General features: G+C 28.0%; 1 protein-coding gene across 1 annotated transcript in view; it reads right to left on the bottom strand.

Moving 5' to 3' along the window:
- The window catches only part of pbl (epithelial cell transforming 2 pebble), an 81,307-nt gene that overhangs the window by 39,131 nt on the left and 16,441 nt on the right, over nucleotides 1-25,735 (bottom strand). Inside the window, exons 6-7 of the mRNA XM_075380741.1 lie at nucleotides 21,139-21,282; nucleotides 580-717 (exon numbers count right to left, since the gene is read on the bottom strand). Of these exons, the coding sequence (XP_075236856.1) occupies nucleotides 580-717; nucleotides 21,139-21,282 (282 nt within the window). The remainder of the gene's footprint in view (nucleotides 1-579; nucleotides 718-21,138; nucleotides 21,283-25,735) is intronic.

Genomic DNA, 25,735 nt, shown 5'->3' with positions numbered 1-25,735 from the left:
GAATATTGTTGAAAAATTTACTTTCATTTGCTAATTATAACTAACAACAATAAAATAAAATGCCTCATAAATATGTTCATTAAATAAATAACATTTTTAGTTTGTTTCTTTTACCAAACGCAATATATAGTCCAACTTGTCAAAGCTTGGTAACTTTCCTTATGATGGAAGTCATGTACTACACATCTCTTATTTGGAATAAATTAATATACAATCAACTGCCTAGTAATACACAAAGAACGGAACAAAAGTACTAATTCTGTACAAACAGATTTTTAAGAAGTTAAGGAGTTATTAAGCAATAACAAAATGTTATTGCTTTTCTAATTTTAATTTGAGAAAAAATAATTTTTTTAGACTGCATTCCTATTTTTTGGGTGCTTTTTCAAAAAATTTATTACACCTTTTTCTTAGAACATGAGCATGAAGGAAAATTCTCCTACTATTGAAATCAAAGATTTCTCAAAACATTAACAGACAAATTCCTCAATGCTATTCACATATTACTAGTATGCACCCACATGTATGTACACACACACGCCAGATTTTATATTTAAAGTAGGCATAATAAATACTAACATCTTCAAATAAATAATCCTTCTCATCAACGCAACCTTCATTTTGTACTGATGCCCAAAACCATTCTGCTTTTACAATATGTGTTGTTGAAGATGCAACTTGAGCAGGAATCTGAGATATAGTCGACTCATCAATAACCTGTAAAGGGAGAGAAGTAATTAGTTACTGCAAAATGAATAAAAATAATATGAGCTTTGGTGCAAATTAAATCAATACATTCAATCCATATTTCTATATTAAAATTAATGACCAAAATTTTAAATCCATTTATATTTTTCTTTACAACTGACAGCTAATAAATAAATAATTATAAATCTTTAATATCAAAATAATAAAAAAATATAAAAATTAATGTTTTAAAATTATTAAAAACAAATAAATTTATATTGGCAACAATTATTTGTAATAAAAAATTAAATCTCTATATTTCATTTCAAGAAAGATGATCATAAAACAGAGCTAATTACCAGATGACTACAAAAGTTTAATATGCCAGTAATAAAACTGGTACTTATCTAAATAAATAAAATTATATTTTATTACAAATACAGTAGTTAGTGAAAGGATTCTGGTTTCTTGATGTTATGGCCAAACAAATTTAACATTTATCTAATAGGACGTTAAAACCTAATAGATGATTATTTGTATAATAAAATATATAAGTATTAAATTCTACTAAAATAAAAACCACATAGTACAGAATATCGAGAAGACATATAATATCACCTAAATTTTATCATGAAAACTATTTTCGCAGGATCCCACATCCTGTCAAGACTGTAATAATCTAGTTACTGCATAATAAAAATTTCATAAGACTACCTCCCTCAAATACGGTCTAATGATTGATCATATTAAAATGTTGTTTGTAATTATATATGTAACATTTTTCTAATAAATTTAATTTTATGTTATCTTTATTAATTTCTAATATTTCTACATTTATGTTAATATCAGAAATAGATAGTTTATTTTTATTACATCGTCTGCCATATTAAAGAAATGTAATTTATCATTTTTGTAATCTCTACTATGTTAAAAAAATTTAGTTTTAAAAGATTTGTTTTTCCTACACAAATACAATCACAATAATTACATACAGATTATTTTCTTCTTTCATTATAGACACCTAAGGACGACATAACAATTCCATTTTCTTCTCTTTTGTTGTTTCCTTATCTTCCAGTACTCTTCATCTTTTTGCAAAATGTTTTTTTCCTTTGTTCCAGTTCTCTTATTTTTCTTACCTTGGAATCCTTTTATTTTTCATTCTTTCCTACGAAATAGGCATTTTACGTTATTTCTGTTACTTTTACGTAACTAATTTCTATATCTTTTTTGATTTCTTGGATCCAGCTTGTTGTTAACAACTTTTCCAAAGGTATTTGAAAATCTGTTTTGTTAATCAGTTTTCTTTTTCTCATTGTTTCTGAAATTTTACTACATTTCACCATTGCTGTTTGATTCCCAGCCCTCAATTTAGTGAACAAAATATTTTCCTAATAATTTTCAATAACAATTCTAATTATAATTAAGTGATAGGCATTCACAAGCATACAAACATTCTGTTTTGATTTAGTATTATAATGCGTTATTTTTACATTTTTTGTTATAAATGTTCTAAATTGACCAATGCTCTTTGCACTCTATGAATCATATCATCAATGGTGGATTTCTCTGTAAATTTTCTTAGATTGTTCTTCTAGATATTTAAATTTTGTTATCTTTTCTATGTGGCTGATATTTTTTAACAAAAATCCTCATGCGCTCTTGATGTTTGACAAGAATTTAGTTTTTTCTACAGAAATCATTAAACCTGTTTTACTAGCTATTTTTTCTAAAAGATTAATTTGTTATGCTGCATCTATTACAATTTGCAGAGAATGGCTAAATTGTCTGCAAATGTTAGGCAGTTTACTTCATTAGATTTATTCTTCCTTCCCAATTTTATTGGTAAAATTTTACAATCTTTTTAATTTCTCATTCCAAATTCTTTGTTCAGTTAAAGTTTAAAAAATACTTTGTAGGCAACTTATAAAACAAGTATCCCATCTGCAGTTATTAATATCCTGCTTACCACCTTTATTGCAGATGTGTTGAGCCACTTTCCAGTTTTCTGTTTTCCATATTTTTTCAAAAAGTATTTTTAGATCTCCTATGATTTTTGGTTTTGACCATTTCAAAAGTTCAGCTGTTATGGAGTCCTACCCACAAGTTTTTTTGTTATTTTAATTTCTTCAGAAGTTGTTTATTTTATTATTTTTGTTTTTTACTTCTTTGTACAAAGTAAAGGAAGTATTGTGATCATGAAAACTTTCGGTTTTTAGATTTCAACGAAAATATCCATTTTGACCATTCCTAAATCCATTTTGACTAGTTTTGGACTTCTGACGTCCAACATCTTGTGACATCTGTGTGTACGTACCTCACATAACTCAAAAACGATTAGCCATAGATGTTGAAATTTTGGATTTAGGACTGTTGTAACATCTCGTTGTGCACCTCCACTTTTGATTGCAATCAAGTGAAGATGTCCAAAAAAAGCCCAAAAATCTGGATTTTTCACTTTTTCTTAAATGTAGCAAGAAGCCCTTGTCGAGAGCTTTTCAATGACATACAGTAAGTGGTACTTATTTTCATTAGTTTCAGAATTATAGCCAAATAAAATTTTAATTAATGTAATATTTGGATCTTACAAGGGAAAGCACATCGGTTCAAATCAGACTTAACTCCTTTTTTAAACATTTTTTTCTAATTTAGATATACTGATTTAATAATATATTAACTCGTAATTGTAAAGAATTTTTTACAAAATAACAATTATTCAATAACAATAAAAAAAAGAAATAAAATTTTACGTACTTTTAAAAATGTGAATATATAATTTATTAGGGATTTATTACATATGTGTAACAGATTTGGTGAAACATTTGATTATTTAATATTAATTGAAAATTATAATTTATAATTGTATATTTTTGTATTTTCTAGTTTAATTTCTGTTTAATTTTTATTTAATTATCCTGGAATTTCTGTTTAATTTCATCTGCATTAAAGTTAACTGCAGAGTGACCCTCACAAGAACATATACACTGAGGCATACATACCCATCTTTAATAAATTACAAAAAATTCTTATCTTTTTAGTTCATTACTCCTCTGATATTGTGAGACAATATTTTCCTAAGTTGAAGTTTATCATCATTTTGTTTACTTGTTTTTTGTTACCTTCATTTAATCGCTCTTTGGTTTATATAATTCCTGTGATCTTAATTTGTATACACATTCTCTAGTTTTCAAATTTTCTCTCTATATTCATCATCCTCTCTTTAATCTTTTTATTCTTTTCTTGGTCCTAACATTTTATTCCTCTTTAATAATTGCATAAATACTTGATATTATTATTATTAGTATTATTTCAGCAATTGTGTGACTGTCCACTTATTAGAGTTGGAGGATCGTATCTCACTTTCAAATGAAATAAGTTTAAATGAAGTGCAGCAAAAAATGTATATATGTAATTTAATAGGTGTACAAGGAAGTCATGTAGTGTCCACATCAGATTTTTAAATATTTTATTATGTTAATTCTCTGGTCTTATTAAAGTAACACTTACACAAATATGATTAACAGAACTATCACACACACACATGACAATAAAGAAAAGTTAAATAATGAAATTAACATCATAAAACATATAGCAGCTGCCAGATACTATTTTAATTAATAATATGTATAAAAAGACAACTATCAAAACACAAAATAACTACCTTACAGCCAGTACATAATAAGACACTAAAGAATGAAAACATATACATAGAGTATTTACACAATAATATCATTGAAAACAATACTAAAAATTACAGTAAAGAAAAGTTTAAACCAGTATACGTACCTAATAACCACATAATAAAATAAAAAAAACAAAAATAATAATAAAATAAGCAATCTGTGTGGAATTTATAAAATTAAATGTAATGATTGTGATGGTACAGGGCGACTTATGGGAAACAGATGTTTTTTGAACGATACAGCATCGTGTTTTTGTGTATGATACCTTTATTCAAAATAATGAGTCTATTGTTACAACACAGCAGATTTTCATCGCCATTTCAACATCAGTTAGAATGGCGATGAAAATCTACTGTGTTTCACAGTTCCAAGCCAAACACGTAACGATGGGTTGAGGTATTCAGTACAACAGGAACAACAACAAAGAAAAGTCAGCAGGCCCTCAAGAAACATAAGGACATCCCAATCCCGTAGGGGAAGACACCTGTCTTGTGTCACTTCCAGTTGCCACACCAACCTCCCCTGTTCCTAGCCCTGATGGGCTTTAACGGGAGTGGTCTTTTTCGCCCTCTAACTTTTTATATCTCATAGTAATAAGCCAGGCCTCATTGGGATGCCACTGATGTAAATGCCTTGGTAGACATTTACATTGGTGATTTTTGAATTCAGCTTTTGCCTTCACTGTAGGCCCTGTTCGCACATCTTGATTGTCCTATATCGTTTCCCTCTGAACTAGCTCTAACCAAGTTCGCGGAAGCATGAACCGTGCACTTAGTTCTACTTTTATTGAGCCAATTTAGTAAATGTCTTGAAATTCGAGGCAATTTAACAACATATCACCAAAACTGTTGTTTGCAACAACAAAATTTAGTCCTAACTTCCTTAATGAACTCAAACTTCAGTTCATACTCCAGACTAAGGTTAATTTACGGACTCCGGTCTGGTCTACACGGGAGAGGCAGACAGACATCCTAATCCCACAGCTCCATCGCAGAAACCATAAGGACACCTGAAAACATTGCCAGAGAGTGGCATTAATCAGGAGTCAGAGTCGAACTGCATGCAGAAATGCACAAGAACTAAATATGAGCCGTGATTGTGTGAGAAAGATTTTATGACTTGATTTGAAATTCCATTGGTATAAAATGTAGGTAATCCAGCAACTCAAAATGAGGGACTATGTACAAAGAAAAAAATTCGCAATGTGTATTCAAGTGTTGTTTGATGATAACCCTAATGCAATAATGTTAATAAGTGACAAAGCTCATTTTCACCTAAACGGCTCTGTAAACAAAAATTTTCAATACTGGGCCCCTCAAAATCGCTATAACGTTCATGAAAAACCTTTCCACTCTGAAAGTTCCTGTTTGGTGTGCGATTACCCATTTTGGAGTAATCGTATCGTATTTTTTTGAGGAAAATGGCGTCAGTGAACTGGACAAAGTGACAGTGAACTCACAATCCTATGATCACATGTTGAATACATTTCTCACACCAGAACTTCAGACGAGAGGATTAAACATGAGAAACTTTTATTTCCAACAGGATGGTGCCACAGCGCTCACTCCCCACACATCGATGGTAGTTGTGAGAAACATGTTTCCTGGCCAGCTGATTTCGCATTTTGGTGACATACTGTGGCTGCCAAGGTCACTGGATTTGTCCTCCTGTGACTATTTTCTGTGGGGATATTTGGAAGAATGTGTTTATGCTCACAAGCCTCGTAATTTAATAGACTTGAAAGATGCAACAAGACACATTGACTTGGAGTTGAGGATGATTTTCTAGGGGCTGAAAACCTGCATTCAAATGGATAGCCACCATGTGGGTGACATAATTTTCAAAAAATGACCATTTTTAATCAAATTCTACAGTTTTGACCTTTATCTGTGTAACAATAAAATAATATTATTTTGTGAATTAACTTTGTACTGTTCATTTGAAAACCATCCGTTTCCCATAAGTCACCCTGTATTTATATATGAAAAACAAATAGAGCCTGCTTTAAAACAAAAAAACTCAGATTGGATGGGAACTACTCATGATGACCTTGACTTTATTTTAATGTTACTTATTTTCAAACGGAATGACCTATTTTTCACACAACTGTAAAATATTTAAAAATCATTTTATTATTAGTAATAGTTGGCACAAAACATAAATGATTTCAATAACAAAATCGTACCAAATATTAAGCAGAGACTATTAGTTACTGTTTACATTTCTACTTCCAAGTGGATATTTAATAATCACAATTGCTGTCAAATTCCAGTATTTTCTCATAGATTTGTATTTTCGGTCTATTATTCTCAGATACTCAAACTAACACAATTTCACTTTAATATTAACAAATATGGTTGTAATAACAATGGTATACTATCCACCACCACTCTTTGACTTTATTTGTAATGATGGCAAATCATTACCATCCTTCAATTTGTTTATTACACGTAAACAAAGTTTACTGTTTTTAACTCAAGAAATAGCAGCTTTGTATGAAAATACATGGTTTTCTATGTGCTTATTTTATTTATTTCCTAATGTTTTAATTTAGTAGAGAAGTATATTAAATACATTGCATACTCTGTATATTGTATAAATCGTGATATATTTTCTTCAAATGTGATCATGAATAATTACACATTTAAATATACAATAAGGATTAGTTTTAGAAAATTGCCCAAGATATAAATTTAAGACAATTTCTTTAATGATTTTTTTCAGTGTTACTTATTTTTTTTAATATGCAAATATCTTTAATATAATAATAACATCATAAAAGTTATTTAAAAATTTTTATGTAAAATTGATATGCATGTAGTAAAAGAAAAAAAAGAACTACACTAAAAAGTAATATACTGTGTTCAAGAAATAAAAAAATATATTCACTGTAATCGATAGGAATTATTAACAAGTATATGCAAAATTAAAAGATATTTATGGTATACAATTAAAAAAAAAAAAAATTATGTGAAGAGTCAACTGTGGAGTAAAAATAACATAAATAGATTAACAACCTAATCACTCTGTGATTACCATATGTAGAAATACTTTTTTTTGCATTCTCAAGATGTTTTCCTGATTTTAATATATATTTCAATTTAATGTAGCATTACTTGGGCTAAATTATTAATTACACCATTATTATTATTTATTATCTGTCTTTGATCAATAAAATAAAAATACTTAACTTTTAACTACAATTAAACCAAAACTTATTTATACAGCTAGTTAATTTTAATTTACTTGGCCAGCCTTTAAGCTAAACTACATCCTATTATTTAATTTACCACATCCTAGATCCACCTGTCAGTACTTTTTATTTAATTAATTTTTCAATTCCTTATACAAATTAAGGTTCTCTATCGATATTAATAAAAACCACTCCTGTCTTTTCATCCTAAGAAAAAGCAGACTAATACGTAAAACATATGAAAATAGTCTTCTGTTTTTAAATTAGTCTTTGCAAGTCAGTTTTCTCATCCGTATCTGTCTTCTGGTATTTTCTTCACTTCTCAATTTTGATGGCATTCACCAATTCCTATATCTTTACTTCTTTTACCGTTAAATAACCCTTCAAAAATTCAAAAGTACACATTTTTATATTTTATCCAGCTCGCTCATTTTAATTTTTTTAATCTTTAATACACTTCTTTACAGATTCTTAACGTACGATTCATTTTTTCTGACATTCTCGATGACATTTGCTTATCGTAAAGTCTTCTTTTAAACTCCTTCCACAGGATTCATATAAATTCATACAGTCCCACAATTCATAAAATAGATTTTACAATAATCCTTAGTTAATATATATTTAGCATAAATTTTCATTTTAAAAATACAAATTTTATATTCAAAATTTTGGAAATTATAACCACAATAGCTTGAAAGCTAACTCTAACAAAATTCTAGACGGTAGATTAAAGGAGTTTCATTATATTACACTATTAATATATATAAACATATCAAAGATGTCTGTTATGGTATTAGAAAAATAAATTGCCACTAATGAGTCACAGTGCTAATTAATTTAGGGTTTATATAATATAAACAAATAATGGAAGCAAGGAAATGGCATGAAAGGAATGTCTGAAATTATTACATGGACTGATAAAATAAGAAATCACACAACAAAAACAAAATATTACAAAACTGACAACTACCCAATATTTTTATAATTACTTTCATAGAATACATCGAAGATATACATTTTGCTACATATCACAAAAAAAAAATTACCTTTAAGCACTATATTTTATAAACCACTTTATAGAAAAAAACTGTTGCAAATTACAATTTATTCAAAGAATATCTCCGGGACCGCTGTTAGGTATTACTTCAAAGGATGAGATGAATGACAATTTATGAAGCGTGTGAAAATGCCATGCCTGACCGGGATTCGAACCTGGGGCTTTCAGATGAAAAGCTGAGACGCTACCACTTGCACCACGGAGGCTGGCATTTAGTTATGGAAAGTACATTGTTTATTGCTTGATTTCCCCAGTAGTATAAATTCAGTGTTTTCATGAGTTCATCAAGAAATAATTAGTACACCTAAGAATAGAGGAGGTTTATCTAATAAAAAGCAGGCAGCCAATTTACCACAGACTTTATTGATACCTTTTTCCAGGTTGAAAGGAGTGGGCATCTCTACTTTAAATGCAAAAATGGGAGCTCCCAACTTGGCCCAATTTCTAAGTAAACTTCATGTATTTTCAAATGTTTATCTATTTTTCAATGGTTTTTGTTTGTCTATAGTCACAGCAGCTGATTGATGAGCATTCTAGTCTCATAATTAAGAGGTCTGGGGTTGGAGTCAGTCAATTTTTCAAACTTTATAATTTTCTTACTTATACACTAACGCAGATGGATTTATTTTTGTAATATACTATTATAGTATAATGATAATATTTATAAAATCTACAAAAAAAAAAAAAAAAACAGTATGAATTTTATATAGAATAATTATTTTATTTGACCCAACAATCATTAAAAAAAAATCTTAATGAACAAGTGCGAATAGGGGTCACATGGGAAATAAGGATTAATAAATTGACAGCAGACAGATTTTGTTTTATAAACAACTTCAAAAAATTAAAATAAATTTATTTTAATTTTCAGTATCCATAGAATGATAATTATAATAAAACAAACATAACATAAATATTTCAGATTTTAACAGGCACTAGCTGAAAATTAAATTTATTTGATTTTCTAACAAAATCTCAGGAAAAAATAAAACTTACAAAAGGACATGAACTCAAGACCGCTTGATTATGAGACTGGAATGCTTGCTACTTGGCTGCTCCATGTAAATTTACAAATAAGCTACTGAACTTTGCCTTTTAACAAACAACATTAACATATTGTTTCACAATTTTTATTAATAAGAGAATGGATGTGAAGAAAAGAAAGTCAATTATGAAAGGTAGGATGATATTTTAGCCGTTTTACTTTTTTTTTTTAACTGTACACTTGCTTTGTAATGCTATAAAATACAAAGGTTTGAGGTTTGTATTGAGTTATACCATAATATGAAGCAACTGCAGCTTTCTACCAAACCTTATTTTTAATTAAAAATAAAGGGTGCTTTATTGAAACTATCATTGGAAATTTTGTTTGCTCAAATGAAAGAACTCTGTTCTTAAATGTAATTAGACACTAATTTTCTTTTTATGAACTTTTAACATTACAGAACATTGATATTATACTACTAGGAAAACAAGTAAAAAACAAGGGTTCCTTTTTATGTGCAATTGCTAGTAGTTTTCATTAAATAATTTATAGCAATAATGTACAAATAACAAAGTTCAATACGATTTAAGGCTAAGGTAAATTTTTTTTTATGATGCATACTATAATACAGAATAAGCACTAACACCTTACCAGCTAGAAAACATTCTATTAATGCAACATATATTGATAAAATATAACATATATATTTAAAACATAAATACAACAAAAGAAAAGTTTCATAAACGACAGTAACAACAGGTAGGAACTAACTAAAGCTTGTTTTTTTCCAAAAAAAAAATAATTAAAATTAATAAACTCTGACTTTTGATTTTTTAAAGAAAAATCCACTTCACCTACAGGCTATTCTATCATTAGACTAGTTTTTTTTTTATAACTCCTGGATAGAAAACAAAAAATCTCCAAAATTATCCTATAACTGCTATAAGAAGGTGACTGTCCAACAACTTTTTTTTATGAATAAACACACATTTCATTCATGCTATTATTGAAACTAAAATATTCCATAAGATATTTTCTCTAGTTTTTTTTCTCTTAAATCTAATCAAATCCAAACCATTATCTTAGCAAAACATGACTAAACTGCCTACATTCAGAAAATATTGTAATTAAATAAAAAAAATTTAATTTAGGAGAAACTAATTTACAAACTTTTAAGATACAAGTTCTACAATATATTACTCTGTAATTAACAAAAAAAAAAATCACATCCAAAAAAGTAAACTGTACATGCATAAGAAAGCAGAAAGATTAAGCATAAAACAATGCATGCATATATATATATATATATATATATATATATATATAAAGCTGAGAAAAAAAGAGGAAAAACTAGTTTTAAACATGGTCTCAAAAATATTGAGAACTTCATAAAATTTTGTTATGTACTTCAACAATTAAATGTAAACATTTAAGAAAGCATAAGAAATCTTGCATTCAAGACCAAGCATTTCATGAATTCATAGACCACTTTTATAAAAAATATATAATACATTACAATTAACATGCATCCAATACATAATAGGAAAAAGTTGATTCAAGAGGTGCAAATTTTGGAGAGGTAATTTTGTAGGGAATATGTAAATAATATCTTTCGTAACAAACTTTGTTTGATGTCTATAACCCAGTGCAAGTTTAGAAACCCAGATATGCTGCTCACAAAAAACATGTCCTATTATAAATTTCACACAGTTATCAAATTTCTGATCACAGATAAATAAAAAATTATTTGCTAAGCATTTCTTACACATGGTAACCACATGCGAGTATAAAAATACTGTACTTTCACACCTTAACCAAACCAACAATGGTAACAGAAGTATACATATTTGCAATTCATGTACTTTTACAAAAGATTAAGAGCAATTTGAAATTGAATACTAATAAACTGGAATAAAATATAGTATTCCATTTAACTAAAAATTTTTTTTAGAAATGCAGATTAAATTGATGCAATTTTTCTATCTCTTATGAAGTTAATCTTCTAAATTTAAGGTTAGCGAGTCTAATTTTAGTCAAATTTGTATTATTTTTTTATTTATACAACTTCTTATTTTAACTACATGGAAGTAGAAAATTTAAAGAACTTTTAAAACAAAGTCTTTGAAGATACTAATTCTGAAAAGATTATAAAAAATTAATTAAGAAATTTTGAAACAAATTTTAATTCCATCATAATTAAACTGCAATATGTCAGTTTGAAAAATAAATAAAATTTTGGTCATAAATTTTTATAACTTACAGATCAAAATGCTTCAAAAAATAAAGGGATATTAAGTATACATTCAGTTATCAAAATTATGTTAAAATTGCATACAATACGTGGCAATTCACCACAACAAAAACATCTTAAGCCAATAAAAACAATTTTTATTTATTCAGAATTCTAATTTATCTCATTAACTTTAATAAGGATATAATGATAATATTTATAAAGTTTTCAAGAAAACAGATTTACTGCAAACTAATCAATATCTTCAGTTATTTCTTTTGAAGGGGTAAGGAAAAAATTATTTTTTACAATATGAGACCAGTTATCAATTTCCCTAATTAATGAACAACACTGTCTGCTATAGATCTCGGCAAGCAAATTTCTTCACATTATATCTACATTTCATAAATTTCTTTACATTGTTTCTATCAACAATAGTCATCGATTTGTACCACCATTAACAGTACAGTGTCACGTGAGTCTGAAATTTTTAAGATGGCTGGCTTAAGACCTTTGCCGATCCATTGGAACAACTAGACTTCATACCCATAATGTTGAGACAAACTATACTTTATCACCTGTATTTATCTACAGGCATCTAATTTTTTAATAATATGATCCCCTCAGTAAATATTTAATCTGGTAGATAATGAGATGTGTTCCTGAACTCGTAATATGATCATGAACTGACAAATGTTACTATTTCTCAGATGGTCAACTGTTAGTTAAAACAAACTACTTTATTGACGTTTTACCATATGGGTAAACAGTTAATGTCAACAGATATCTTGAACATTATAAACTTTTAATGCTGTGCAAATTCTCACTTCAGAAGTCATCTTAAAAACTGTTAAACACAATACTATTTAAGGTATAACCAATAGATGACTATGCTGATAGCCTGTTATGACATAAAGGAGTGAGCTCAATAAAGTCAAAGCTCCTGTCTCATTTGTTATATAATAGTGAGCTACACAACAAATTCATCATTTTTATCAGTCTTGTATCTATTTTACTACACATGGAAGTTTATAGAAAAAAATAGGATGTTAAAATAAATATTTGCTCTTTTCTATTGAATTTTAGCAGGTAATATTAAGAGATTGGGGTTTTCACATACATATTAATAATCATAGATCCGTTTCAGTTCACCAAAAAAAAAATTAACAAGACTGCACACTAGGACCAGAAAACTACTGGAAACTTGTATATCCACTAAAACAAATAATATGTAATTTACTTATTTTTAAAAAAAACCTGAAATTGTTTAACTGCCAAACTCTATCACATCACACAAGAACAAATTATAGATGGCTTCAGAATATAAACTTTTAATTTATAAAACAAAGTAACAATAAAACGTAACTTGATAACTAACTAGCAAATCCAGCATTTCCAAAATTGTTAACAAAATGCTTGCATTTGCTTACAATGCTTACATGTAGTACATTGAAGTGGTATGCATATCAATTATTTACAATGCGATGCTAGTTATCCAAAGAAACAGAGGGATAGACTAACTCTGAATAATCTGGAATAACTCATCTTTTAGAACAAAAAATTTAAATACATAAAAATATTTTTTTTTTTAATTAATTCAAAACATTATTGACCACATGCTAATTAAATTCAAAAAACGACAACCACCAAACACAGGAACAGAAAACCTAAAAAAAACTAATACCAACAGTCGACTTTCGTGGGATCTCACATCATCATCAGTCTGTACACAATTCTGTAATTACATCAACAGTAATAAAAAAGAAATAACTTAAAAATTTAGAAAACAAACACTCTTGACCACAAAATTAACCATCTAACCACAAAAATGTTATCAATTTTGTGGTTAAATTTTATTATAGTTAATTTTTATACACAGTTCTATAGTTGTATAACTATAGAACTGTGTACCAACTGATGATGTGGGATCACACAAAAGTCGACTATTGGTATTAGTTTTTTTAAGTTTTCTGTTGATGTGCTTTGAAGTTGTTTTTTTGAATCTATGTATATATTCTTTATACAAAATTAATATATGAATAATGCATAAGTTGGACATTCTGTATCAGTACTAAATTATTTTCTTTTTGTTAAATTCACAATAACAGGTAAAGACACTAACCATTAACTGTAAAAAGTATCTACAGAAACAATAACCAACATAACCTCTCAATGGTTAGAAAAACTAAGTGAAAAACATGCTACATTAAGTGGGCTGTTTTTAAGCTTCTTTTCTAAATTCACTTAAAAATATTCTTTAGAAGTATTAAACATTTGCGGGAATTGGCAACTGTTAATAAACAAAACAAAAACCCAATTTTTCAACATTTTTCAGATGTCTTTGAAACCATGTAGCATGCACTATAAAGAATTGTCCTTCATAAGAGACAATTTTGCTTATTTTTGAGAAAGTCAACTATACTTAAGTCTTCAGGGCAATAAGCTGGGTTAAACAATTTGAATGTAGTTAAAGATTAGCAAATCTGCATGCTGCTTGAGGACAATTTGAACATAAGATCAGTAAATTGAGGATGCTGCACAGGACATAGGCAGCTGAAGTATCAATTTGAGAAAGTGCATAAAAATGACAAAAAGTTGAGGAAAGAAAAAAAGAGGAAAAATATTGCAGGAATGCTGTAACTTTGTACCAATATAAATTCTTTTAAAACCCAGGAAACTTCAGACTTAACATAAGTCAAATTTCGACTGCACTTAATAACATTATATTTAAATTTAATAATAGTTTTAAATATCTATATTTAATTTGCTTAAAGAGGATAGTTAAATAAGTATAAAAATACTCATCATCTAAACTGTGTGTGTGTGTGTGTATATATACACATGCGTGCACACACAGAGAAATACCCTCTGTCTAATCAAAATATAAAAATTGCAGTATAATTTTTAAAATATTAGTAATATCTACCTTATAAACAGCACCATCCCTTCAACATGGGTTTGCTAAAGTTCTATTATGAAATATCATTTATACATTTTTTTATTACTTGAAAACAATTGTGTGTTGTGGGTATAGATATGCATACTGGGAATGACTAATCTCTAATGTTCTTGATATATCATATACAGTTACATGATGATACCAATTATTATTTTAAGTTATTTTTAAGAATTTTTTTATTTTTATAACACCATGAGGCTTACCTCTTTTTTTTCTTTCAGTTAAATCTTAAAGTTAAAATTTTTTTAATGCCTTAATTAGAGAATAGTTGGCATAAATGTGAATGCATGTGTAAAGTGAAGCCATCTATATATAAAAAAAAATTACCAAACATAACTGATTATAATTAAATATAAGTTATTTACAATAGCTGAATTCATTCATTAATCAAATATTAAATTGAAAGTGCATTAATAATCACGAAACAGCCGTAGATCACAGTATAAAAAATCAATTAAGTGAGTGAGAAAAGAAAAAAAACCTGCCTTATGATGGAAACTCACGCGAAGGTGGTGATAATGTCATGTTTTAAAATGCAATGTCTAAAGCTATAAAATAAGTTCATTCGTAATTAACAACTTTTAAAATATTAAAAGTTAAAAAATATTTTAACACAACTATCAAACCTGTATTTCACAAGCTTCACATTATCATAAAAATTAATTATGTATAATGAAACTAATATTAATACAGCCACTATTAGAATTTTTTTCAGACATATTTTTTTTACTATTAACTAGATTTTAGATTTGCATTATTTTGATCAACTATAATTTAGAAGGATACTGAATAACCAAGAGAAAACGACAGAAAAATTTCATTAATAGTTTATACAGTAAAAATTATTACAAAACTATTACTTTTATAAATGACAAAAGTAATAAAATCTGTGAAAATACTGTAAGAGACGTAATGGGGGAAAAAGGGAGTGTTGCATAAAGAACTGGTTAAAACATGAACTCTACTCTGTTCTTAATTATTATAGTTATAGTCAAGATTTATTTAGTTAAGAAAACAGGATACAAGAAAAGGAAACAAGAAGGGTTATTATTTGCAGATAGCACAGTAATTTGAAAGAAAATATATCCATAATATCTTCAGGCTTGATCAGACAAATAAAATTTCTCATTTACAAAAAAGGGAAAATAAGAGAACAGATGAGAAGAATAAATATAAGTGATGGTCTTAAGCAGGAGAGAGAGAGGGCGAGAATAACATATCAAGTGTAATGCACTGGAGATAGATTGAAGATCAAAAGGACTGCAAGAGTAAGATGGAAAGAGAAATTAAGGAAACAATCGGAAAAAAGGGAGACATCTGTTAATAGGAGTGAAAAATGGAATAGAAAATTTTGAGCACTAATGTATACCCAGACATGGTTGGTAGCCGGCCTATGAGTAATAGTCTTGACCTTTCATCTAGAGGTCACACATTCAAATCCCGTCAGGCATGGCATTTTTCACACGCGACAAAAATTTTCATTCATCTCATCCTCTGAAGTAATACCTAACTGTGGTCCCGAAAGTAAAAAAGAAAAAGACATGGTCAGTAGCTGAAATAAATTAAAGGAATGAATCTTAATATCTAAGGATGAAAAGGTTATTTAGAAAATAATTAAGAACAAGGACTTCAGAAGTTTACTGTGGAATAGAACGTGCTACTGATGTGTAAAAAAGATAAATCTATAGTTCCAGTCATGGCAACTACGTAAATTGAAAAACAACAGAATACAGGCAACCGAGATTAAGTTCTTAAGAACTGTAATAAGAAAAAAAGATAATAAATACGATTTAGAACTTAAACCACTAAAAGAAACAATAGAATTTTTTTAACAGAAATCTAACTGTGAATAATTAGAAATTAATCACTGAGGAAATAGTACTGTTTAGAAATACTTAAAAAATAAACAGGCGGAAAAATATTTTGAGAAGGCATACTGTAAGGGACGCAATTGAATAAAGGAAAGGAGGGGTAACAAACAATTAAATTATTAAAAGATTTCTTGTATGCTGTAATCAGCATTCAGTGTGACTATGGTTATCACGCGTAATTCTGTAAATTTTTTAAAGAGTATTGAATATCTTATTTGTACAGCAACCTTCTCTTAAGTAATGATTCAGAAAGCTAAATAGGTACAAGGTATTCCCAAGAAATGATATAAAGGCTTAAATTATAAGACTATAGAGAAGTTGAGTTGATATAAAAACAAAAGGCCAGGTGATCGCATCAAAGTTAAGAAAGAATTCTTAATAACAAAATTTTTTTCTCTTAACAAAAAAAAAATTTGATAACATTTTGGAAAATCAGTATAGTTAAGCATTTTATTTTCTTTTAAATAAAATTTACAAAAAATAGACAACTTATGCACTATTAACTATGAAAAATATTTAATCAATATCTGTATTCAGCTATTGCAGATAGCATATACATTTTTAAAAAAATAATTAAATGATAGATTAATGAAGTTAAAGCAACAAATACCAAATTATACTGCATGCGCTGATCATGATTGTCATAAGCATCATCCTCTTCGATCACCATTTTTTCTTGTAAAAAGCAGCTTTCACCATCAACAGCAGGAGAAGAAGGATTCAAAGGTACAGGAACAGGATCAGCAATAGCAGCAACACCGTTCGGATTAGAGGAAGATTGAGAACGTACATCAATACAATCAGTATTATGGTTATTACTATTATTTGGGGGAATATCTGTCGTTGATAACCAACGTGTCAATTGATTAACCGATTTCAATCGTAATGATCTTCTTAAACTACATAATAACGGTGTTTTAAAACTTCCACTATTTTTACTGTTATTTGAATTCTTTGGAGTAACAACTTTAATTTTTTTTGGTGACAATGTCTGTCGTCGTTTTTTACATTTCGGTGATGCTAAACTATTATCGTCTAAATCATTATTGTTATTATGAAAACTTTTACAACCCGGTGATAATTTTAATTCATTTGGTAAGCAAACACTCATACGCGACCTCGGTACTAATTTTTCAATCAATGAAGATGATAACAAATTTGAAGCATTATTATTTGTTTTATTATTGATACAACGAGTTTTTATATTATTTTGTCTAATCTCTTTGACTATATTTTGATCAATATTATTATTACTAATAGAATTTATATTATCACCAATATTTAAATCAAAAATTTTCTGTTTATTTTCAAAGAAATCATGATGATTAAAATCACTTCTATCAAATTTATTACGGCTACTAATAGGTGTAGACGAGATACAATCATGTAAATTATTTTTATTTAATAAATTTAATGGTGATTTTAAACTGATATCATTATACATGTCAGTGCTATCTGCACCGTTATGAAATTCATCATAATCAATAGTAAACAATTTTTTTGGTTTTAAAAATAATTCATCTTCAATATCACAGTCGGTATTACTTAAAAATGAACAAGCTGTTATCGTTATAGGCGATATTGTTATAGTATTAGAACTACTATTAGAAGCAATTACTGTATTGTTAGTTTTTGATTTAAAAGAGTGAGTCATCACTGTAGAAGCAGTTGTATGATTAGTATTACTATTACTACAATCAATTTTGGATGATAAGGATAAGGCATTTTGTAAGCCTCTAATTCCTTCATTGTGATTATCAACAACCTGTGAAATAGCACCGGACATAAAAAAATAAATATAATAAACATACAACAAAAAAACAAATATGAGACTTTAAAATTACTAATTAAACAAAAATTAACAAATGTAAATAAAAAATAAAACAACTACAATATTAATGTTTTTTAAAAATTGATTATATAAATACTACTTTGATATGGAATTTGAGTTACCTAAAAAGCAATTTAAATTTTTATGCACAATAACTATTAAACTACTTTCTGACTCAATCAACTTATCATTTGTCTTACTGTAGTTTCAAAAGGACAAGCACTGAAAGGGTAAAAAAAAAATACCCGAGTCATGTTTTAAGCAAAACTTCAATCATTTTAAACTCGATTTGTACCTTTATGATTAAATAATTCCTTTTTACTAAACTTTTTTTTTCACTTTAGAGCTTCCATACTCTAGGGGAGCAGTCTAGTAAAATGAATTTTTAAGAAATAATCCCAAGCAATGGTAATAAATTTTAAAAAAGAACAAAGTTGTAATTTTTTAGGAAGGGGAGAATAATATTTTTGGTTAATCTTGTTTTTCAACATATACTAAAGAGCAAGGGCTATCAAAAATCAAGATTTTTACATTTTAAATGCAATGAGTAACTTGTGAGGTGGATTTAAATTTACAAAATATTTTTAGTTATCACAGAACATCGGAGTGGGACAAGCAAAAAATGTTTATAAGACTGAAGGTCTGCCTATTGATGAAAAAAATAAGCAAAAAACTGACAGACTGTGTTCTAATAATAAATGAATTGTATGATATGGTTGAAATTATTTATGTAACCTGCCAAGCAATCTTACTGCGGAACATGAACCTATGTAATATTGCTGCAAAGTTGACATTCAGCTGCTATCAAAAAAAGGTTAATATCAACTCTAGGATCAATCATGAACAACAGAAGTTGGGTTTATGGCTATAATTTGGAAACGAAAAATTTCTAATTTTACTGCTGTTTTAATATCTTTAAGAGAAGATATGCAATAAAAAAAAAGACCAGTAGAAAAATGAATTAGCTATTGCAACATGACGTGTCCTCTTAAGACTTCTCATAAAATGATGGTTTTTGGCAGAAAATCACATGGTAGTCATCCCACATCCTCTGAACTAGTCTCTTATACCTTTGCATACAGTAAAATTTAAATTAAAAGGCCACACCTTTACATGTACAAGTCTTTCCAGTACAATCACAGGCAATACTGTAAGGCCTTATGGAAAAGGGCTATGCTATAGCTTCTATAGTCTGAAAAAGATATTGGGACCGTTATATACATTTCCAAGAAGACTAGCTGAAGATTATAGGAATTTTTAAACAAAGATTAAATTCTTTTTTTAGACCTAATCTGGAATCTTCTCATTCCAGATTCCACTTCACAATAAATAACATAAATTCAAATATACACAAATATTTTTTAGTTGAAACTAGTATGAGTGTAGAGAAAAGAGAGTAGGTATTCCAAAAACTAAGAGCATATTTTACAACTATTATATGGAAAAGATGCAAGAATAATCTAAATGAATTGAAAAATAATAATACAAAATGGCTTGAAAAATATATTATAGTAATAAAAAATAATCATTTTTGAAAAACACTACTTTTAAAGTTATATTAAAAAGATCAAAACATTAATAAACAGGTGGAATAAGCACAGCAAATCATCAAATTAAAAAAAAGAAATCTGTGCAAGTAAACAAATGAAAAACACAAACTACTAAAAATAAAGAAAACTAAATTATTTACAATCATATTTTAGCAAATAGATTATTAATAATCACAAAGAATTCATCTACTTGCAAATTTTGGTTATAAGGATTACAGATAATTTACATGATGAAACAAAACTGTTACATCAGTTTATTTCAGTATGAACAAATTTTTTCACAATTTTTTTTTTTTTTACCAAGACCAGAAATGTAGTCCTAAGCTAAGATCATGTCACTCTCTATACATCCTAACTTCAGTAAATAATGTTAAAAAAACATATTTAAGATTTTCATTTCTGTGGAGTACCACAGAAATCTGATGTCCTAAGTAACTATATTTATAAAAATGGAATAAACTACAAAATGCTTGTTATCTAAATAAATACGTCCTGAATGAAACATCAGTTAAAACAACTTTTTCTGTCCTATCATTGTTACAAATTTTCACAGAATCATTGTTTTTTGACTGATGTTTATGTTTACCTTTTTATCACTCTATAAAATAATGCAGGTAGAAAAGAAACAAGACACCACCAAAATTTCTTGTAAAAGGTATGTAATGATATCTTACAATTGCCCAAATTAATAAACGTTAACATCAATAACAACAAATATAGGCAAAAAGTAATTTTTCCCCTTTACACAGATTAAGAAATCAAATATATTACACTCTTCTTTTACATCCTGACCCCCCACACAGGGGAAAACACATTCGCCTTGTGACGATCCCCCTTGCCCAACCTTCCCCTCAGTTACTACTTCTTTTATAATTTAATTAACATGTGGTAGTTAATTTAATGCAAAAAAAACTATTAAAAGTTTAGTACTGGCACTTAAACTATGTGCACATGCTAAATTATAAACATACCATTAAAGAAGTGTAAACTATATTAATTTCAAACACCAGTTCAGTAGCAGTTATTTTCCAAACACTTAAACTAAATAATTAATAACTGTACAAATATATTAAGAAAAAACTATGAACATACCACATGAGTACACTGAGGATCATCCTTATCAGTAAGTGTACCGCCATTCTCCACTAAAATATCAGTCATGTGCTTCTGTTCTTCTTCCGGAAAACCATACAGACATACTCTAGCACCGTGAAATGGTTTTAATTTATGTTCCGCCTAGGAAACAAACAATATCAAATCAAATCAGCCATAAACTAAAAACAGAATTAAAACTATTTAATCATTAAAATAAAAAAAATTATTGTAAACTATACACACCATTAATAAATATAGAAAATTTAGAAAAAATAGATTTAGAAACATTTAAAAATTTTTTCCCCTTCACTTACACCGATTTACATTTTGCCAACTTCATTTTGCAAATTCAATTCTACTGACAAGAATGTATACATTAACAGATACTGTATGGTTTTCTGAGCTGTAATGTTTAGGAAGATGATTAATTGTGGTCAATAAAAAGTAAAACTACACACATATATATATTTTACATTAATATTATTTAGTTGGAAATATTTTCATTAAAAAAATTTTTATTTTATTAACTAAATTATTATTTTTTTACTTACTCATTATGGAAACTATAAAATCTACTGACTTGTTATTGAAAAGATCAGTATACACAACTTTTATTATTATCTATTAAAATAAATGAATCAGTAATTAACTACTTTGCACTTAAATAAACTTACCTACTCATGTGATAAATTTACAGCAATATAGAAAAAGGTATAAAAAAATTAAGAGCATTCGTAACTGCCTATCCTTTGCTATGTAATTTTAGCTGTACTGAAGACCCATTTTCTCAGAACTAATAAAGCTACAGGCTTCAGATTTTTTCTGGATAATTAGTATTCTAATTAGATTAGATGCATATAGAATTATAACTATGAACTACTTCCATAATGAAATATAAATTAATAATAGATTTTTTTTTCAATCTTTTAGCAACTGTGTTTGTTTTTAACGGATAATTGTTCACATATCTTCACAATTCTAGATGTATTGAAAGATATATACGTATAGAATGACAAAAAAAAAATTAAAGTTGCTATTGTCAGTGGTTCCTAAGATAATGGGGTCATAAATATAGCAAAATATGATTTCTGGAAAACAGGATTTAAACATCACATAAATAAGTTTTTTTAAGTTATCAGTTTTAAAACTAATAATCCAGGGCTGATGGCCCAGCTTCATAATCTAGGTCATCACTGTTAAGCTTCCTCATCTTCTAGGTTTGGCTTTTTATTTCTGCTTCTGTCTTGCCTTTTTCTGAATTTCTTGAACTGTTTTTCTGCCTCTGTTATCCATTCCTTGTCAATATTTTTACAGTATTATGATCCAGATTGATTCCAAGATTCGGCAAAACTTTACATTTACTAATTATTTTATTATTAAATATTGACACTGTATCATGTACTTCAAATTCAAGTTTTTCCTTTGCCACAAAAATATTTTTTAGCAATCTGTTCCAAATTATGTGATTGAGGGACTTGTTGGAGTTCCACATCTGTCCATGGAGACATTTTTTCAACAAATCTTCATTAGATAAACTTTTAAATATCGGTTTTATAGCTTGAAGAGTAAACAGACATTGGGAAAGAAGTTTTGTGTAAAAACAGTTTTTGCTGGTAAATCTCCTAGTTTTACTGGAAAATTTGAGCATCACTATTTGCAAAACAGCTGTGATGAATTTTTTAAAATCATAAATTTATTTGTTAATATAAGAGTTATGATTTATATAAAATGACTCGCAAAATATTGAAAAATAAACTGAGAAGAAATTCCAAAAAAAAAGATTTTAGCTCTTTACTGATTACGAGTGTCCTTATAGTTTACATTAAAAACTATTTAAAAAAAAAAATAAAATAAATCCATTGTAAAATAATTAATAAACAACATATTCAGATTGAAATTTAATGAATCGTATAGACAGATTTTTAAATAAATAATTTAATAATTACTTCATCATTTTACAAGTTAAGTTTATTTCTAAAAATATAAAGGTACTTTTCAGTAAAGTAACTACCACACTTTTATTAATTTTTGAAATGTTAAGAGCTTGAGTAAAATTGTTTTGTTTAACCAAATTCTCATTTGGTAAAAAGTAATGACATAAATGAAACTCAGATAAGAGTTCAGCATGGAAGTAGGCATGCCATTATTTAATTCATGCTTAAATTAAATGTACTGCCATGAACAATAAATGTTTTGAGCGTGCTCAAATTGTGGTTTGTAAAGTTTTTTAACGATTTATATTGATATGAATAAAATGTCTACGATTACAACCACAAATAATATTGCAATTTCTGGAACTGTGTATTTAAAAAATTATTTCATGGCTGTGATAAGGTGTGGCAATCAGAAAACATTCTTTCTGTTTGCCAATTTATACACACACACTGTTGAATGAGCAATCTTCCCACATGAAGAGTTGAGTTCAGTTGAGTTTAACCTCAACTGAATGCATATATAACACACGTTTTAGACATCAAGCATTCTGTCTTTTCCATAACTAAAGTCTTTACATAGGATGGCCACGATTGCACTGATTTTTTGAGTAAAATATGAGGGGTGTCCAGAAAGTAACTTAAGTTTTGAAATAAAAAACCAGTCATTGAAAGGGACAATTTTAAACTATTTTTCTACATAGTCACCATTTAAACTGAGGCACTTATACCGATGCACAAGCTTTTCGATTCCTTCTCTGTAGAAATCTGCGGCCTTAGATTTTTGGCACCCATCTTGCAAAAAACTTGTGATAACCAAGCTTCCCTGATACAATTTCAAGCAGTAAACGTTGTGAAATTTGGGGGAAATGAAGTGAGAGTTCTGTAATTGTAATTGCTTAGTTCTGTAATTGCTAGGCCGACCACTGCGATCCTCATCATGAACATTGGCACAGCCATTTTTAAACTGAATGCACCACTGCCTCACTCCACCTTCAATCATTATTCCTTCTCCATAGACCTCACAAAGTTGCTGATGAATTTCAATTGGTTTGAGGATTTTTGTCAGTAAAAACTTAATCACTGAATGCACCTCATAACTCGTGGGATTTTCTACTGATGTGCACATTTCAATAATTCACAATGAACAAAGAAGAAAAATCACAGTCCACTTCTGCTACGACAGCTTGATGCGTACTGAGGGTAGAAACGTTTTGACGCCAAGATGGTGGACTCTACCCCACCCATCTCGATGCTACGCACAAACGTGGTTAGCATGGACTTTCTGGACCGCACTCGTACTATACTGGTGAAAAACATTAATTATTTTTACACCAAAATAAATCATAGAATTAATTATTACTGTAAGATCCCATCAGTTTGACTGCAATGTAAAAGTAAATCATCATAAGATAACATAATAATGTCATAAGCAGATTAATAGAAGAATAATTGAAATAAATCTGTTACAACAAACAAATGTAAATTGTTATTGAAACAGACTAAAGTTATTGTTTTTATTGAACAGATGCCTGTTGAAATAAACATATCCTGCAAACACAGGATATGTTTATTTCAACAGGCATCCTCCTTGCATCTAAACTTTTACAGTGGTAGTAGTTGTAAAGGAACGTATTTAATTTTTGTGGATCTTTATATAGACTAAATAGTAAATTAGAGCAATTTTATTATTAATAATTTGATAGACAAGTAATATTATCTCCTATTACAATTATTGCACAATATATTATTACAAAAAAACAAATGTTTTATTATGCTTTATTTGAAACGTGTGTGAAATCAATTATGTTTTTATAACTTTTTGGATAAATGTGAGTGGAGTGTTGCAAACTATTTATCATTCTAGAAAACATTTAAAATTATGACATATTTGTTTAAAAAACTGAATGTAATCGCACAATAATTATTCCATATAATAATTCTATATTATTCTATATATAGTGGAGTGTAATGAATTCTACTCTTGGATGTACAAAATGGAAGAATTATGCCAACATATTTAAATGATTTAACAGCTGTATGCATGTACAAACCTCCAGTTTTAATTACTTCATTGTGAAGAGACTATTCTCTGCAAACAATGTCTTTAAAATTTCCAGTAGTTTTATTAGGATTTCTTCTTTCTTCACAACCTTTCTTTCATCCATTAACTAAAACTATGTACACACCACAATAGTTTTGTTAAAACATATGGTTTGGTGGAAAAAACTTTATGTTTATTGAGAAGAAAAATAGCAATTAAAAAAAAATTAGCATGTACAAAAAGTCTTATATATTTAACATTAACCTTTTTCATGAAATTTATTATTATACAGAATGCTAATGCAAAAGGCAAAAATGAGGTATTTCTACAATTCATACAATTTTTATGAAATCAAGTGAAACTTACAAAACACTCAAAAAGAACAAGTTCAATACAGCAGAAAACTATATTTTTTTGCAACAATCTTTCATAAGGAAATCTTCTAACACATTTTTTTCATAACGCAAACTATAGTAAAGGGAATTTTTTTTAAATTATCACAATAACAAACAAAATCAGTTATTTAAAAATGGTATGAGCAGTTACATTACTTTATTGTGTCAACAAAAACAGCAAAACTTAAGAAATCCATTAATTTAAATTTCATTTTAAAAAAAAT

This window comes from Lycorma delicatula, chromosome 12 (genome assembly GCF_047948215.1).
Source record: "Lycorma delicatula isolate Av1 chromosome 12, ASM4794821v1, whole genome shotgun sequence".
NCBI lineage: Eukaryota > Metazoa > Arthropoda > Insecta > Hemiptera > Fulgoridae > Lycorma > Lycorma delicatula.
This window is presented reverse-complemented; position numbering and strand designations above follow the sequence as displayed.